A 17,956-nucleotide genomic window follows, 5' to 3' on the forward strand; every position below is an offset into this window, starting at 1 on the left:
GGGTGTCATGGATAGCATATATGATCTAGTAGAGTAGTCAAGTGCTACAGTCCTAGGCCCTTCAATGGAGGCATGCTCTTCAGCGGAGGCGACGACAAGAGAGAGCATTGTGGTGTGATCTGACCTCCATTGAGAGACTTATAGAGCAAGACCCAAGTTCCCAATGGCTCAAAGGTAGGTATGAGAGCGTTTGGCTTGACTTGCAAGCCACAAAGATTTGCAAGGCTGATTTCTTGCACCACTCCTCCAGGGCTAGGTGGGTACAGTAGGGGGGATAGGCTGACCAAGTAGTTCTTCCAAACCACTATGGTCAGCTGGGACTCATCTTTCGAGACTACAAGACAAACAAGGATAGATGCACATAGAACCTCAGGAGATCCTCAAGCTAACAACGGATTTCTATTGACAATTATTTTAGCCAAAGGAGGAGTCGCCAATGACTCTGATAGCCTAAGGGAGTTGGGATGTAGGTTTCGACGATTGTCCCGCAGAGCTTAATTCAACTAGAGGCTCCATTCATGGATGAGGAGCTCTAGGAGTCCCTCAAAGCTTTCCCTCCTCCGAAGTCCCTGGGAGATGATGGCTTGACCCCGACCTCCGTTCATTGTCTTTGGGAGCACATATGCACTCCGCTTCGTTTGGCTTTCCAGGAGATTTTTGACTCAAGCTCCCTTTCACAGTCCATGAGTTGAGGCTAGATTTGCCATTCCAAAGGGGGGAGATAGATCAGATATCATGTAGTGGAGACCAATCACCTTATTGGACACACCATACAAGATCTTGGACAAGGTCTTGGAGCTTGCAGTTGAGACTCCACCCACCAATCGGACATCATTCATAACACACAAACATGTTTTATTCAGGAATGCAATATCTTGGACAATATCTTTAGGTTTTGGGAGGAAATGGATTGGGCTAAAGAGGCAATGTAGCCTCTTGCCATCCTTCTCTTGGACTTTGAGAAGGCGTCTGGATCAGAGCAAAGTGGTCCTTTTTAGAGAGCACCATGCAGAGACTGGGACTCTTGGAGAGATGGATCAGAGGGGTCTCATCACTTTATGCAACGAGTTTCAACCAAGTGATCATTGCGGGGCACACATGTGAGGCCTTTTCTCTTTCTCGCTCAGTTCAGCAAGGTTTCCCCCCCTCTCCTTTCCTCTTCCTTTCATAGTAGCAGAGGTGCTGGGCTATTTTCTACTCTCAGGTGATTGGCCTCATAGGGATGAGGTCACCAATCCGACACGAGGAGGAGCTACTAGATTCAAAGTTTGCACACAATATAGCCCTAGATGTGGAGAGATCAACAGCGAGCCTTCAGGCAATTAGGGGGGCCTTGGATATCTATTTTGAGACCTCCGAGGCCTGCATCAATTGGACCAAATCAATAGGCTTCTTCATGGGCATAGAGGAGATTGAGGAGGTCCGAGACTGGGGGGCTGATTTTAGCTTTTGTTGGATCATGTGGGGACAGGCAGCGCAAGAAACATGCTGCCAAGTGGACATGGATATTTCAGCAGAGCAACAGATTGCCCCTATTCCAAAGAGTGTTTGGCATAAGCTCTTATATTGGAGCTCATCCAAACTCTCCTTAGCAGGAAGAGCACTAGTAGTCAGTCGGGTCCTTCTTGCTATGGCCTAGTATATAGCCTCCTGTTGGTCCTTGCATCAAGGGTACATCCTGATTTAATGGCAGTAGAATACTAGAGCCCAAGTGACATGGCACACCACAGGCGTGCAAAGGTTTGGGCATCATTAATCTGGAGATGCATATTATTAGCCCTCTTGGGCAAGCTGGTGGTACATGGTCTCACCCTAGATGTGGATCCTTGGAAGCTCCTCCTCAAGCGGGGACTTCCTAGGAACACTCCTCACATAGCTAGACAATGGCATCAGTCCCACATGGATTTTTTCAATAGATCCCCTTACAGGGAAGGGTTCCCCCTATGAGGAGCCTCTTTAGGGTTTGGCAGCAATGACGACTAGCTAGGGGGCTTTTTCGAGGCAGCCCTTCTTACAGGAAGGAATTCAAGAGGTGCCCAATCATATGGCACCCAAAGGTCCGAGACTCAGAGGGGCGCATGCTAGGTCAGACGATGCACATTGGTTGGGTGTTGTGGGACAATAGCTCGGCTAGGTTCTTTGATCTTTGGAGACAACCTCCCAAGTATATGGAGGCTAGGACACATGCTCTCATATTTGAGGGCATAGGTATACGTATAGTAGAGATTGATAAAGCGATCTTAACTTTCTAGTGGGAAGGATTACTCAATCCTTGGACCCCGTATTGCTAGTCTATGCAGGGGTGCCTCTCAAGGTTCATTTTCTCTATGAGTCCCTTGGCTCTTTTTGCCACGCTGCAAGTTTTATAGTGTGGGACGTGGAGGCCTATTACAAGATGAGATAGAGAGGGATGGAGGGGATAAGGCAAATCTAGATGTTTTGGAGTGGCAATGCATTGGGATAGTGGGCCACTTGGGCAAGGGTTGGCACATAGATCCAGCCACAATCCTGATCGTTCCAGAGGGAGTAGTTTGGCATCTATGGCTCTGGGAGGATTGACCTCTTCGTGACATTCAATGGGACTTGTGGGAGTGTTGCACTCAACAGGGTAAAGGACTTCTCTTTTTTCTCGTACATGACTCGTATCATGGGTAACGACTTCAATTGGTAGCAGCGGGTTGGACACCCTCGAGGGAGTGGCATTGGGTTGAGCAAGAGGTTATTGGACTCCCATTTTTTGCATTGTCTTTGGACTAAGCTTGAGACCACAAAATATCTCTTATTTATTTTAGTTGTTGGCTCATGGAAAATTGCCCATCGGTCCCTAGAGTAGATGTAGGTAGATGGCAGATGCTTCTGCTGCATAGAGGTAGTTTTGTAGACGATCCCCATTGCTTGTGGGATGTCTTGGGCTCATAGAATATAGCTAGCGGCTTTCGAGATAGTGGCTCACATGCAACGAATACAATGGGACTTCACTTGGGGGATGGGTGCATGGCTCACGATGCCTTCTCAATCAATTCAATATAACCAACATATAGGGTTCATGGCCAACATGTCGTTCGAATGTAAGTTTGTGGAGATTTGGTACTTGTGACAATCTCTGATAGTTTGTGAATAATGGCACTTCCCATTGCAAAGGCAGTTTGGCACTAGTGCCATTCTCCCCCTTGCAATGGGATTGGCACTAGTTCTAATTTCCCTTTATAGGATTAAATGGCACCAGTTCCAATCCTTCTTGCATGGGAAAAATGTGATGGCAAAGTTAGAAGATCGTGCATTATCCACTCTAGTAAGAGCCCTACCATATTATTGGTGTGTTTTTTCAAGGGGGTTTAGCACTAGTGCCAATCTCATGTAAGGGGTAGAATGGCAGTAGTGCCAATCCCTCTTTGCATAAAAGGGTCATTATCCTCTTTGCATGGGCAAAATGGCACATGTGCCAATTTATCCCTTACATGGGAATAATGACACTAGTGCCCTTCTACCCCTACAAGGGGAAGCATGGTACCACTGCCATTTTGCTCATCCAAATGAGAGAACTTAAGTAGTGCTAGTCACCCCTCCGAGGGGAGAATTGCACTAGTGCCAATTCCCCTAATACAATGGGTAGAATGGACCCTTCCACCCTTGCAATGGGAGAATGGGATTAAAGCCATTATCCCCCCGTACTAGGAAGGAGTTGCACTAGTGGCATCAAAGCCTTCCAATAGGGAGAATGGGACTAGTGCCATTCTAGCCCTCCCATGGGGAGAGAGATGAACTAGTGCCATTCTATGCTTCTTATGGAGAGAATGGCACCAGTGTCATTCTATCCTTCTTGGCTAGTGAATTAAGCTCATTTGCTAATATTTTAGTTGGAATCACTAATTTATTGTTGTGAGTTTTCATTTGCTTATTTTATAATTCAAACATCTCAAATTCGTGAAGTTGTCAGTATTTTCTTGCATTATGTTGTAATTCATATTGACTAGATTTGCAAATATGGCCAAGGAAAAGCAAAAGCAAAGGCAAAAGCCCTTAGAAGTATCTTATCTTGATGGGGTCTCTTTTGAAAATGGATGGCATTTGGACTTATACAATAGTGAAATGCAAAGGCTCTATAAGATACACTATTTTGTAAAACCTCCAAGGCATCATTTGAATATGTGAGGAAGGCTAAAGAAATGATGGAAGCTAAAGTTCAAAGAATAGATGGCCTTACTTGTCTCGAGGTTCATAACATTGGCGGCATTGTGTATTTGTTGGATCCCACATATTATGACCATGTGAGGATGATATCCAGCATGGATGACTACATGGAATCTAAGCACTAGAACATTGAGCATGAAAATTGGCACTATTCTCAGATTTTGGATGCCTTTTCCATAGCATTAAAAATTTCAAAGGGAGCAGGAAGAGATCTAAGAAAGACAATGCAACAAAAAGCAAAGGGGAAAGCTCAAGAGTATCACTAAACAAAACGAGAGAGACGGATATAGGGACTCATAGGGTGGGGAGAGAGTTAAGTTTTTTGTCAAGCACTGGTTCAACAATGGGTCTAGAGGATAAGGAGACATATATGGATGGAAAAAGGATTCCAGAAAAAGTAGAGGGGACAAAGAGGCAAGTGGGGATACAAGCACAGGTGAGGACAAAGTGAATGAATCTAGCATGGGAGGTGGTACATTTAGAACGGGAGATAAAATAGTGTCCTACAAGAAATTACAGTAGCATGGGAGGTGGTACATTTAGAACAGGAGATAAAATAGTGTCCTACAAGAAATCACAATAAATTATTGACTACAAAGCAATTCAGAAAAAATTTGAGGACACTACTTGACAGGGTTGATGGATTATGTAGAGTACTTTCCATTTGAGCTGTCCATTTATGTTGTGAACTGCTATCAAGCACTTAGTCAATATGTGTATAAGACCTTGACACTTAGCTATGTTAATGAATTGGTAAGAAAACTTCCCTCAATATCAAAACATCTACTGACATAAGCCTACTTCATGCCATTTCACGAGGTACAAAATGAAAAGTTAAGAAAGTATAATTACTAGATTCTTGCTAGTCAACACCCATTACTTAGGGCAAAGGTTTTCATAAGAGACGCATCACAGGGAGAAGCAATTGCAGCAAGGAAGACTTTTTATACAACGAGAAAAGATACACATCGTGGTCAATACTCCAGATATTATGATTTCAAGATATCGTCAATGGCCAATATTGAGGCTCAAAATGTTCTAAAGAACCAACCATACATTGGTATCTTGCAACATCTTAGGTCCCAATGGATTGCCTTTGGGCGACCAAATAAGCTAGCCAGGCCTTGTGAAAGGTCATAAGGATTACCAAAATTGGGATGTAAGGTTTCGTACTTTTTAATTGTTGTATTTGTTGTTAAAGGTTTCAAGTATACTCTTCACTTTCTATTTCAAGTATGTTTTTCCACATCTTATGGAAAATGGAACTAGTGTCATTTTTTTGCAAACGAGAAAGCCACTAATGCCACGCTCTCCTTGAAGAGAATGATCAAAGTGTCATCCCTTGTAGAAGAATGGCATCAGTGCTAATCTCTATGATGTCGCCACTCTCTATAGAGTGGAGAATAAGAGCGGCACTACTACCATTCTTCATTAGCCATAGTTTGTCTATAGAGGTTGGATTTAAACTCAATTGTTGTTAGCTAATCAAAGTGTTTACATCGTGACACCCAAATCCCTTGTTTGGGACCTAGACAACCCTGCAAACTATTTTGACATTAGCCCAGTTGTTTATCAGAGCTTGCATGGATGTGCAAGACATGGCTTAAGGAAAAGCTCCAAGTTGGCAGAGCAACACTTGACTTCTCACTAGCTGCAATCAAGTATGTTGAACGGATAATAGATTTAAAAAAGATGGAAGCCTCAGGGCAAAATCTTGTATTTGACGATCTCTTTGGTGAATATGAAAATGGAAAGTGATTAAGGATGGCCTTCCAATCAACTTGTGTGTGCTTGACACTACACAAGGGGTTTCCAATGATATTCAGTGGACTAAAGTTACATTTCAAAAGTTGATTAAAGTTTTGATGCAGACCACACTATCTCCATCACAATTTGGTTTTTAATCATTCTTGAAAATGACACAGATGGTAAATCTAAAGAATGTCATTGTTGAGTGCTCATTGTCGAGTCAAAGGTTCGTCTATGCCATTCACACATATGATAATGCACTAATGGGTTAAACAAAGACATATGGTATTTTGACATTCTTGAGCTCATATGTCGGTTTGCTGGATTTGATCACTTCGTGGAAATCGATAAGCCCTATAGTATACTTGAGGATAACATTGTTATTGATAGTGATGATGAAAAGATAACAGGGGTCCACAGGAGCCCATTAAAGGTCGCATCATCAAAGAAAGCATCATGTTCTTTTGCAAGGAGGATCAGTATATTTTTGACTTCATCACCAAAGGAGTTATTGCAATGCATGTGTTATCCTCTCAAAGAAGAGTGGCCTCTTTGGTGTTGACATATGCAGAAGCCATAGATGTCGAGTTTTTTATAACAAATGATCCTATCATCAAGTTTTGGTATGCATCAAGACGCCACTTCAAATAGATGTTGATTCGCCACTACCACATGATGATGGATCTTTGATGATGCGACCTTTAATAGGCTCCTGTGGATCCCCACTTATTTCTTCCTCCTCACTATCAACAAAAATGTTATCCTCAAGTATATTGTAGAACTTAACGACTTCCATGAAATGATAAAATTCAGAAAAGATACAATCTAAGCTCAAAATGTCAAAATATCATAAGTCTGTGCCAAACCCATTACTACATTATGATCCGTGTGAATGGCATAAACAAACCTTTGACTCCAAACTGAACACTCAACAATTGCATCCTTTAAATTTACCATCCTAGTCATATTTAAAAATGATAAAAAAACAAACTGTGATGGAGACAATGTGGTCTGCATCACATCTTTAATCAACTTCTGAAGTGTATCTTTATTCCCTTGAAGATCTTTGACAACCCTTTGTGTAGTGTTAAGCACACACAAGTTACGGAAGGCCATCCTTAAAGTGATGTGTTAAGAACTTATCACCTTTCATTTTCATATTCAGCAAAGAGACCATCCATGAAAAGCAAATTTTGACTTGAGGCTGCCATCTTTCTTAAGGTCTATTATACATTCAACATACCTAATTGCAACTAGTGGGAAGTCAGTGTTGCTCTGCCAACTTGGAGCTTTTTTGCCATGTCTTGCAATGTCGCGAGGTGAACACTTTGATTAGCTCCTCTTTAAATACTTTGTCTTGCTTCATGCCCAACACCCTTTGAGACATTGATGAGTACAATATCACCCAACTCTATCTCTTCTCCAACCCCAATAAGTGTCTCATAGATGTTATCGTTAGTTAACAACCTCTCTCCTGCACTCACGTCCAAATTTTGATCCACCTTTTGTATATATCATCATCATAGGTCACCATATGGGTGTCCTTGGTGGCAAAGTTCACACCCATAGACATGTTTGCAATTAATATAAAATTTTGAAAAACGTCAAGTTCATAATCAATACATGTAGTAGCATCTGAGTTTAAATCCAACCTCTATAGACAAACTATGGCTTAGCCTGCCTCTTTATCCCCTCTACTTGTGTCTGAATCCTTTTCTCCATCCATGTTTGCCTCCTTATTCTCCACACATGTTATTGAACCAGTGCCTAACAAAAAACGTGACTCTTTCTCCGCCCGATCGGTCCCTATATCCTTCTCTCTCTTTTTGTTTGGTGATACTTGAGCTTGCCCCTTCGCCTTCTGTTGCCTTGTCTTTCTAAAATCCCTTCTTGCTCTTGGCATTGTCTTCCTTTAAAAATTTTAACACTACAGAAAAGGCATCGAAAATTTGAGAACAGTGCCAATGCTCAATGTTCCCAACCCTTAGATTCCATGGAGTCATCCAAACTGGATATCATCCTCGCATGGTCATAGCATGTGGGATCCAACATATACATAGTGCCGCCAATGTTATGAACCTTAAGGTAAGTGAGGCCATCTGTTCCTTGAACTCCTGCTTCCACCATTTCTTCAACCTTCCCCACATCTTCAAATGATGTTCTTTGAAGGTTTACAAAACAAGATATCTTATGGAGCCTCTGCATTTCACTATTATATAAGTGCAAATACCATCTCCTTCCAAAAGAGACCCCATCAAGATAAGACACTTTTGGGGCTGTCTCTCCCTTTTCCCTAACCATATCTTGAAATCCAATCAACAAGGATTACAATATAATGAAAGAAATAACTGACAACATCATGAACGATTTGAATTATAAAATAAGCAAATGAAAACTCACAACAGCAAATTAGTGATTTCGATTAAAATGTTAGCAAATGAGCTAAATCCACAAGCCAAGGACAAAATGACACGGGTGCCATTCTTCCCATAAGGATAGAATGACACTAGTGCAACTCTCTCCCCATGGGAGGGCTAGAATGGCACTAGTGCCATTCTCCCCATGGGAAGGCTAGAATGACACTAGTGCAATTCTCTCCTAGTAAGGGGGGAGAATGACAATCATTCTCCCCATTGTATTGGGGAGGTTGGCACTAGTGCCATTCTCCCCCTTTTGAGTGGATAGTGGCACTACTTATATTCTTCCACCCGGGAGGGGAAAATGGCACTAGTGTCATTCTCCCTCTCTAAGGGGCAAAATGGCACTAGTGCCATTATTCCCATGCAAGGTATAGATTGGCACAAGTTCCATTTTACCCATGCAAAGAGGAGAATAGCACTTCTATGCAAATGGAAATTGGCACTAGTACCATTCTACCCCTTACATATGATTGGCGCTAGTGCCAAACCCCCTTGCAAAAATACACCAACAATATGGTAGGGCTCTTACTAGAGTAGATAATGCATGCTTTTCTAGCTCTATCATCATAAGTACACTAGTACCCTTCTCCCTATGCAAGAAGGATTGAAACTAGTGCCATTCACTCCCATAAAGGAAAATTGGAAGTAGTGTCAATCCCACTACAAGGTGGAGCATGGCACCAATGCCAATCTCCCTTTGAAATGGAAGTACCATTTTCACAAACTCACAGGAGATTGCAACAAGCACCCAATCTTCACAAACTTACATGGAGATATATGATGCTTCACCACCTTCTCGTGTCCGCCCGCATTTGGGACATTGCCCAACATTACTACCGATAACATTTGGGTCACGTGGTGCAATCAGGTGATGGGAGGACAATAGATCACTCGTACGACTATCGTCGTTGCCATCTAGAAACACATCATCTTTACCTTGCCAATGATTTGGGAGCTCACTACTCCAAGATCAAGAGCAACTATCAAAAGACGAGAGCGTTTCTACAAGGCTTGGATTGCAAGCACCTTTCACACCCTTTGAGCGAGAGATATTTGTTGGATATATAGACCACCACCCTAGTTGTTGGCCCCTATTCCAGAGATTCCCTAGGCAATGAGCTAGGTTCTCTAGGAAATAGGCTAATTCTTTTCTCTCAGCCAATTGTCTCTCTTCATACTTGCCATCCTTGGCTCCTTTTGGAAGATGAGTTCTTCGATGTTTTTCAAACATTAATAGAGATTTCCTTTTTCTCAAAGATAAATAAATTAAAATACCAAGAAACATCTTATGACATTCCATATATTCTTTACATTTACTTTCAAGGAAAAAAGGCATATACCTAAATGAATCCAAGAACATTCCCAAACTCATCCTCTAAAAACACAACATAGTGCAGTTTCAATCTCACGATAGTCACTCATAAGATTGAATACATGCCTTTTTCCCTTGATGCTCGTTTGGGAAAGACTAAAATGAAATCGTTTAGACTTCACAAGCAGTTGTAGCTTGAATGAAGAGATTTGGACTACTTTTTGATTAGCCTTCTCCTTTAGTGCTAGCCTTCGTCATGGCTGAGTTTGTCCTTCACGTCTAGAGTGCCGATAGAAACCCAATACGAAGACTTTGTATAAATGAATGCTTAAGTATGTGTGGGTGTGTGGATTTGTATGTGTGAGCATACTTTTATACTATGGTCTACTCCCACTCTTGGGTGTTGATGATGTTAGTGGGGATGTCATAGAGATAGTCCCTGCGACAGCAAGGAACCTTCTCAGCTGGAACTTCCTGAAATCCTGACACCACCCTTCTCGAATGCTCCTCGATCATGCATATGCTTAGATTCATTTTTCCCATGCACCAGGCTACTAATACTTATGAAAATTTTCGAACGTCATGGGTACCTATTGAGCCAAAAACCAAAGGCAGGATCCATTAAACTATGAACCAATCGGATACTTGCAGCCTCAAATTCCTTGAAGACATCGACTAGTATTTGACATGTTTCATGATGGTAATTATACAATGTTAACTTAATACCCCCTATTTCTCGTATCACACTCACTCTCTCAAAGCAACAACATTATAAAAGGGGTTGTTCCTTCAAGCTGAGCGCAACTATGAGTGAACCAGTAAGAATCAAAACTTGGGAAAGAATCTTAACGTGGAAAACTGTTAACTGCATTGCAATGAATTGAAGGGCACCTTTACTCTAAAGCATGGCTCTCAAAACAAAGAACACCGTAAGTTCTCTCACTGCAATTGTGCACAGGAGGATCAATTATAGTATGGTCAACCAAGGAATCTTAACTTCAGATTTGCATGTGGCTACAGAATAAGAAATATTATTTTCCATCATTGAAGACTTTAATCAAGTCCATTAAGCTATTTAGACTGTCTCACTGCCAATACACAGCATAATGTTAACCATTAGAAGGTGCTCCACTCCATTCTCCATCCTCTGTCCCAAACAAAAGCAACTGATTCGAGTCTTTCAAATTTCTGCCCAGTCCTCTTCAACAGCCCAACCAGAATTTTGTGGAACCATACTTGTCCAATACGATTTCTCAATAGCCTCAGATCCAAGGATTTGATTGTTCAGCCAATCCCCCACAATTTTCAAATCTGCAACATCAGGAATCCTACAAAGCAGCCTCAACACATATCCTCACATAAATTCGAATTAGATAACAAGCTTCTTTCGAGCACCTCATGTATGTCAGCAAGAACTGAGAACTTCAGCCAGTAAGCCTATATCCATGAATGTCTCAAGCTCCTAAAAAACGATCAACACAGAAATTTGAAAATAATCATACAAACAACCTTTGAGCTTATCAACAAGCTACATACTGTTAGATTTAAAATTGGTACCTTCCCGCCATTGGAGCAGGGCCGAGTGGCGGTGGCGGTGCTAGCACCGTGTTTGTTGGGCACATTTTGTCTTCGAGAGAGGGAAGTAAAACCTTTCCAACTGATTTCTTCATAGAACCCGCACTGAGATGACTGCTTGCATAGCGGGCCTAGCTCAACCTGCGAACCTTGATGATGAAAGAAAAGTGGAAAATCCGTTCAGAATTTCACAAGAGTTGTGGTAGTTTGAACCATGATGGACTCTATAAGCTGGGCTGATGCCAAGTGTATAAGATCATGAAGCAGAAAAGTGATCTCATATGCTTGGCATCAGCCCAGCTTATAGAGTCCATCATGGTTCAAACTACCACAACTCTTGTTTAACTCAAAAGGTGGCGATTAGGAAGACTGAATAACCAAAGCCTTGACAACAGTACAAGAACAGCCCAGCAAGACATCAATATGGCAAGAATATGTAGAATCCAACAATTGGTTATTCTATACATTTTTGCATTCCTATGTGCCCTTACTAACATAGAGACTAAAGATTTTGACATTCTGGGATAACAGGTAACAGAATTATAACCTGGATAAAGCACCCAATAAATAAAACATAGCATCGTCAGTTGGCCTGCTCAGTACGTTTCTTGTGGGTGTTTCTTCCATCAAAACTTCTGGAGAGTCAGACTCAAAGAGAATCTCTCCTAGAAAACACAAAGTGTACAATCCCTTTCTTCATTCATGAAAAAAGTAAGTGTATTGACTTACAGACAAAGAAAAAGAAGCGCATGACCTGACAGAGCAGCAGTGTGCACCATGAAGTTTTTGATCAATTGCCCATTTTGCTCACATACTCACATAGGAACCTCGTTATACGACCAAAAAATGACGAAGTTCTCTCTATTATGTTTCTTTAAGCATAATACAACATAAAAGGATGCATATTTAAAACACACAGCAATATAACTTGTTTTATCTTTTAATTGCAGCACAAGCTCATAGCTCAGCAATCTCTTCTTGAAATGTAATTGACATGGTTAGAGATTGCCATAGGATTAGCAATAACAATCATCCCATTTCAAAATCATCCCAGCCACATAAGAAGAATTTTAAATCATAATGGTTACTTGGTCACAGGCTGCAGAATAATGTGAACTCTCTAAAGCGAGAACAAGCTTCCAAAGAAAGAAATCATTGGTAAAAGTCATTTAACGCATAAACGGTAGTGAAGCCAAAAGATAAAATATTTAAAAGCACAATAACAAATTTCACAACCAGAGAATTGACATTACTACTCATGCCATGGATATGGTTTCAACGCATATAATAAATAATATCGACGCAAGAAATAAAGCATGCAGTCTCCCAAAAGTATTTCAAACAAGCCAGCCATCTATAACATGGAATGCATGCCTGGATCAACATCTATGATCAATTTGCAGAATTTTCATCACAATAATTCTCCAGATCAACAGAACGACTCTGTAATACAAGCAGTAAATTGTCCACATGTGTCACAGGGTTGGGTTTGGTCAGTCCAGGAGGTACAACTACGCAATCTTTGCTACAACCATGTTTCCTATGCTGGCACACAGAATCTATTACAACAGTCCAACTTTCATTCTCGTTTACTCAAGCCTAAAATTAGATCTTGCACACACCATAAAACAAAATCACAAAATTGGCACAACCATGTCCTATAAATGTTGCTTTAACTTAAACGTGAGTACCTCAAGTATGAAAGCTGGTTGGCTTTCCAAATAAAAAACCACACAATTGATGCTATCAGCATCTTTCAATGTCTTTTCAGCATCTTTCAATGTCTTTTCATATTCAGAGAACAAAAGTCTCAGGTCAAAACCACAAAATTCTAATGTCAAACAATATCATTTCCCTTCAAACATCAAAGCACGTCATTTGCTTCCTGGGTTTACCGAACTGAAGACTGAAAATCCTACTCAGACCATGAAACATCTCAGTGATTATGGATATGCGAACTATATTAAATAACTGAACAGATCATAGACAGCAACTGCATCCACTTCTTCCATGAGGTGGATTGCTAAACCGCAAACCGTTTGCAATCAAAAAGAGAATCTCCATGATTTGTTGTACGACGGTCCACAGCATTCTCAACACAAAACAGCCTCAACATGGCAGGCCAAACTTATCCTGAAACTGATGACAATCAAAACCAACAGCGTTGAGATATCAAAGACAGAAAAACCATCATAAAGTATATATATATATATACACAAGGTACAAAATAACAAAATTAAAGCAATCCTAATAGAGCTGTGAATTTTACAAACTGGCCCACAATAATTTATCCTGAGCAAACTGAACAGCACACAAAGCACACAGCAAAACAAGCAAATTTCCTTTATTGCCAAAGCAATGTCCCTCACCAAAATATTTGAGTGCAGACCTAAATAATTCCAGTTGACAGGTGAATCAGGTAGCAGAGAATATGAAAAAGGAACTAAACCACCACCATGACTGATACGAGGGTGAGTGCAAGAAAAGTTTCATCTCATTACGAGATGCTGCTCAACTTACGTTGGCCCATAAAGTTCCAAACATGGGAGAGAAATTACAAACGTGATACCTAAACCACACATACTCTTAAGAATCCCACAACAATTTTTAGAAATCTTAAAAAGTCTCTCTTCTAAGGGCTTAGCACACAGCATCTCAAAGAAGGCATAAGACACAAGCAGCACAATAAGACACCCAAAGAGAAATATCAGAGAAAAGAGCTCTTACCACGTGTCCCTGCAGAAAATTAGTATTTGCTACATTCCATAATAGGGCATCGGTGGTACAACTCCTGTCTGTTGCATGCGGGGAGCGGATGATGCTACCTGCTGTTGACTCTGATATGATCCCAAAGCATACTGGCCTTGACCTTGAAGCGCTGGGGTTTGAGAAGCCATGGATGCTGGAGCCATGTTATACATAGTGGTTGGAGCTGTTGCCCCAGGATAAGCTGGGACTGGTTGTCCGCCATAACTTTGCAGCTGAGGTCCATAAGGACTCAATGATTGCTGGGTTCCATAAGAAGGCAAACCCAAAGATGTTTGAACCTGACTTGCGCCTAGATTCATCACCTGAGCGTGGGAAGGGTTAATGGACGAGGGAAGAGAACTATTAAGATACGGAGGATTGGCTCCAGGGTAATTTTGATTTGAAGGAGCAATGTTAGGGTGCATGCTAGGGTTCATGTGACTTAAACCAGAATTCATTGGAGGATTCATATTCTGATTGTAAGGAAGCCCAGTCGTCATCATACCTTGAGGAGCTGCCCCATATTGCATGCTAGGCTGGGCAAGGGCTGCGGCACCGGGTTGCGCCATGGGTAGCTCCGAACCATCAGACTGGCCTTGCATAGTTCCTGCCTTCGGCTTATAATTTTCAGCAGCAAGCTTGCAGAATAGTTGATTCCCGTCTATGAGCTTCAGAGGCTCCTCAAGCGAACGCCTGGCGGAGTCCGGTGATTTATAAATGAAAAGAGCAAAACCGCGCGACCTGCCAGTTTGCTTATCGAAGCCAAGAGGGCCTTCCTCTATCTCACCGTACTGAGCAAACAAACTGAGCAGTCGGTCCGCAGGCCACTCCATCGGAACATTTCCAACGTAAATCTTCCGAGAAGCAACATCTTGAGGGGCTTGAGCGAGAGCCGTTCCAGTGGAAGCCAACTGACAGATAGTCATTCGCCCGTCTATCTTCTTGCTCGGCTCTTTCAGAGCTTTGAGAACTCCGTCCATGTGCTTAAACGTGACAAAGCCATAGCCACGGCTCCGCCCGGTGTTCTTGTCGAAGATGACAATCCCCTCCTCGAGCTCCCCGAACTGCGCGAAGACACCCTTGAGCGTGTCGGTGTTGGTGTCCCAACCGAGGCCACGGACGAAGATCTTCCGGTGGACGGGTTCCCTGTCTGCGAATTTGCGAACCTCTTCAAGGACATCGAAGTGGCGAACGGAGGCGGCGACGAGGAGGTCGAGGAGCTGATCTTTGGAGAGGGGGTCGACGATGAGGCGGGCGATGTCGGGGGAGAGGAGGGGAGGGGAAGGGGAGGGGGAGGGATGAGAAGGGGTAGTGGAAGGAGGGATGGAGGAGGAGGGGGTGGAGGGGGGGGGAACTGGGGGTGCTGGAGGAGGAGGAGCTGCTGCTGCTGCGAAGGGGGCGATGGCGATGGAAGCAGCTGCACCGTTTTCGTCAAGCTTGCGTTTCTTGAGGTCCATGGCTTGTCTGTGTGGCTATGGCGATGGCGAGCTTCTTCAACTCTGTGCAAAACAAGAAGATGAAGAAGCCTATGAAGAAAAAGAATGAGAAGAAGAAGAAGAAGAAGATGATGATGATGATGAAGAAGAAATAGTAGTTTGTTTTCACATTTAATGAATGCATGACTTGATCATATTGATTATCATAACCCTAGCACAATGTTACTAGCTCCTGTCCGAGCTTGCTAGCTCTTGGTCCACACAGAGAGACATCGTTGACGCCTCCTCGATCGCTGAGCGACTTGTGCGTTTGGTCCAGGAGGGGAGATGGCTCGACATGCCAGTACGAGGGAAGAAACGAGACATCGAGCGAGGACAGGTTCTGGGGTCAAAGTGGAGGAGGGAAATGAGCAAGAGGCGTGCGTGCCATCATACGTGGAGGTGCTCACGAAAAAGATGCAAAGCGGTTTCTCACCGCTTCCCAGGGAGGAAATTAAACATCATTGTTGGTAGAGGTTGATTAGGCAGTGGGAGCTGGCGGAGGCAGAGCAAGCCCATATAAAGAGTCGTCAGACGTGATTGGCAATGGGAGATTGTCTGTCAAAACCCTTTTTTCAAACAGTAAAGAGGAACCAACAGAGAGAAACTATTGACCGTGTAGAGGAGCAAGCAAGGGAAAATCTGAACTGACTTCTGGCATATTGTGGCACTGTTCAAATAGGAGCTAAGTGTAGTTAGTGAAGAGGCGGTACAACATGAAGCTTGGGTAGCTAGTATTAACTCCTTATTAATGGTACTCCCTACAGAGTGTCAAAGCATCAAAGAAACTTGCTAGCCAGACAGTTCACATTGACCGAACTGGAGGATGCCTTAAAGGTGATGGGAAAGGACAAATCCCCAAGTTGCGATGGCTTGAATGTTGAATTTATTAAGGCTTTCTGGGATGTAATTGGACTCTGGCTTGACAGATTGAAACGTAAAATATAATTCAAACAAATACAATAGCGTCAAAAATTGAATATGCACGAAAATTAAAATGTAATGACTCTTGGCCATAATAGCACTAGCATAAAACCATGGCATTTAGCCTTTATTCCTTTGAGTTTGTTTACTCCCATCCGTCCATGTCATTTCCTGTACTCAATAAACCAATTCACCATTAATAGAAAACTAATGAATCAAATACTTAGCGAAATGATATACATCAAATATCAATGATTAATCAATCATGCTAAGTAATACCCATTAATGTGAGTATTTCTTAATGGCATCACCTATGATACTTATTAATGGCACACGTTTAGTTAGGTGTCCTTGACTAAACCATTCAAGTATTAATAGAACCCCCGCCACGTCTGGTGCGATCCTATAAATACTTTACGTTATTTCGAACAAGAGTTTTGAGAAATACTTCTCGTAACATTCCCTCTTGCTTGAGGTGCAATTGACCTCAGTTGTGGTTTTGTTTATATGAGTTAAGGATATCAGGATGTGGTCTCAGAAAAACTGCTCAAAAAACCACTGTGCATTTTCTTTTGGATGATTTTTAAACTTCAATAAATAGGAGTTATAAATCTTTCCTTTGCGCGTTGTTCTTTGCTGATCATCTAGAATATAATCAAGCTCAAGAACTTAAACTTCATCCATAATTAAAGGTGGCTCTTCATAAACAGGATGCGTTGGTACTTCTCCTTTAAAAGGTTTCAAGAGATGGATGTGAAAGGCATTATCATTCTTCCAATGATCAGGCAATTCCAAACAATAAGTCAAATCATTTATCTTGGAAATAACCTTGAAAGGTTCATGAAACCTTGGTGCTAATTTTATTGCAAGGCATTTATCAATACTCTTTAAACACATCTTTCCAATTCGTAGAAAAATAAAATCTCCTTCTTTATACATCATATGTTGTCTTTTCTTGTTTGCTTGCTTAGTATACTTTTCTTGAGCTCTCTTGATGGCTTCAGTTACTTCTCTCATGATTTGATCATAATTTCTTGTAAAATCATCAGCAGCTTCGATCTTTTGACTAATTCTTGTGATAGAAATTGGTAATAACTTTCCATATATTATTTCAAATGGGGCTCTTCCTATAGCAGAATGGATTGTGTTGTTATAAGCAAATTGCAATAAATGCAAATACTTATCCCAATTCTTGCCTTAAGAATCAACATATATCCCTTGCATATCCAAGATAGTATTATTGGGTACATCTGTTTGTCCATTTGCCTCAGGATGGAAAGCTAAAGTAAAACCCGCTTTAGTGCCAAGATTTTCAAATAAAGTCCTCCAAAAGACACTACAAAACTTGGAATCTCGATCTGATACTATAACTTTTGGTAATCCATGATGTGAGAAAACATATTTCAAATACATGTGTGCAGCTTGTGGTGCAGACAATGTCTTTTTGCAAGGCAAGAAATATGCTTGCTTGCTAAAGCGATCCACGATGGTCCAGATCATGTTATTTTGATTAAAAGTCAAGGGGAATCTAATAATAAAATCCATGGATATTTGTTCCCAGG

At 41.7% G+C, this 17,956-nt stretch overlaps 1 protein-coding gene across 3 annotated transcripts; it reads right to left on the bottom strand.

Moving 5' to 3' along the window:
* Positions 1–10,533: 10,533 nt before the first annotated feature.
* Positions 10,534–15,768, bottom strand: LOC147902778 (UBP1-associated protein 2C-like). Of its 3 annotated transcripts, XR_015540899.1 has the most exons (3): positions 13,975–15,768; positions 11,230–11,396; positions 10,534–11,134 (listed from the first exon to the last, which is right to left on the bottom strand). XR_015540899.1 is itself a non-coding variant. In XM_087373785.1 (2 exons), exon 1 carries the CDS (start codon positions 15,450–15,452, stop codon positions 14,004–14,006), a length of 1,449 nt encoding a protein of 482 aa, XP_087229911.1. In that variant the 5' UTR covers positions 15,453–15,768; the 3' UTR covers positions 10,534–11,396; positions 13,975–14,003. The 3 variants fall into 3 exon arrangements, 2 of the variants coding, with proteins under 2 accessions (XP_087229911.1, XP_087229912.1); XM_087373785.1 differs by having other exon boundaries at positions 10,534–11,396; XM_087373786.1 differs by lacking the exons at positions 10,534–11,134; positions 11,230–11,396 and adding an exon at positions 13,021–13,386 and having other exon boundaries at positions 13,975–15,767.
* Positions 15,769–17,956: the final 2,188 nt, after the last annotated feature.

The sequence above is a fragment of the Dipteris shenzhenensis genome, chromosome 4 (genome assembly GCF_047967505.1).
Source record: "Dipteris shenzhenensis isolate YYH24624 ecotype China chromosome 4, Dip_SZ_1.0, whole genome shotgun sequence".
NCBI classification, from domain to species: Eukaryota; Viridiplantae; Streptophyta; class Polypodiopsida; order Gleicheniales; family Dipteridaceae; genus Dipteris; species Dipteris shenzhenensis.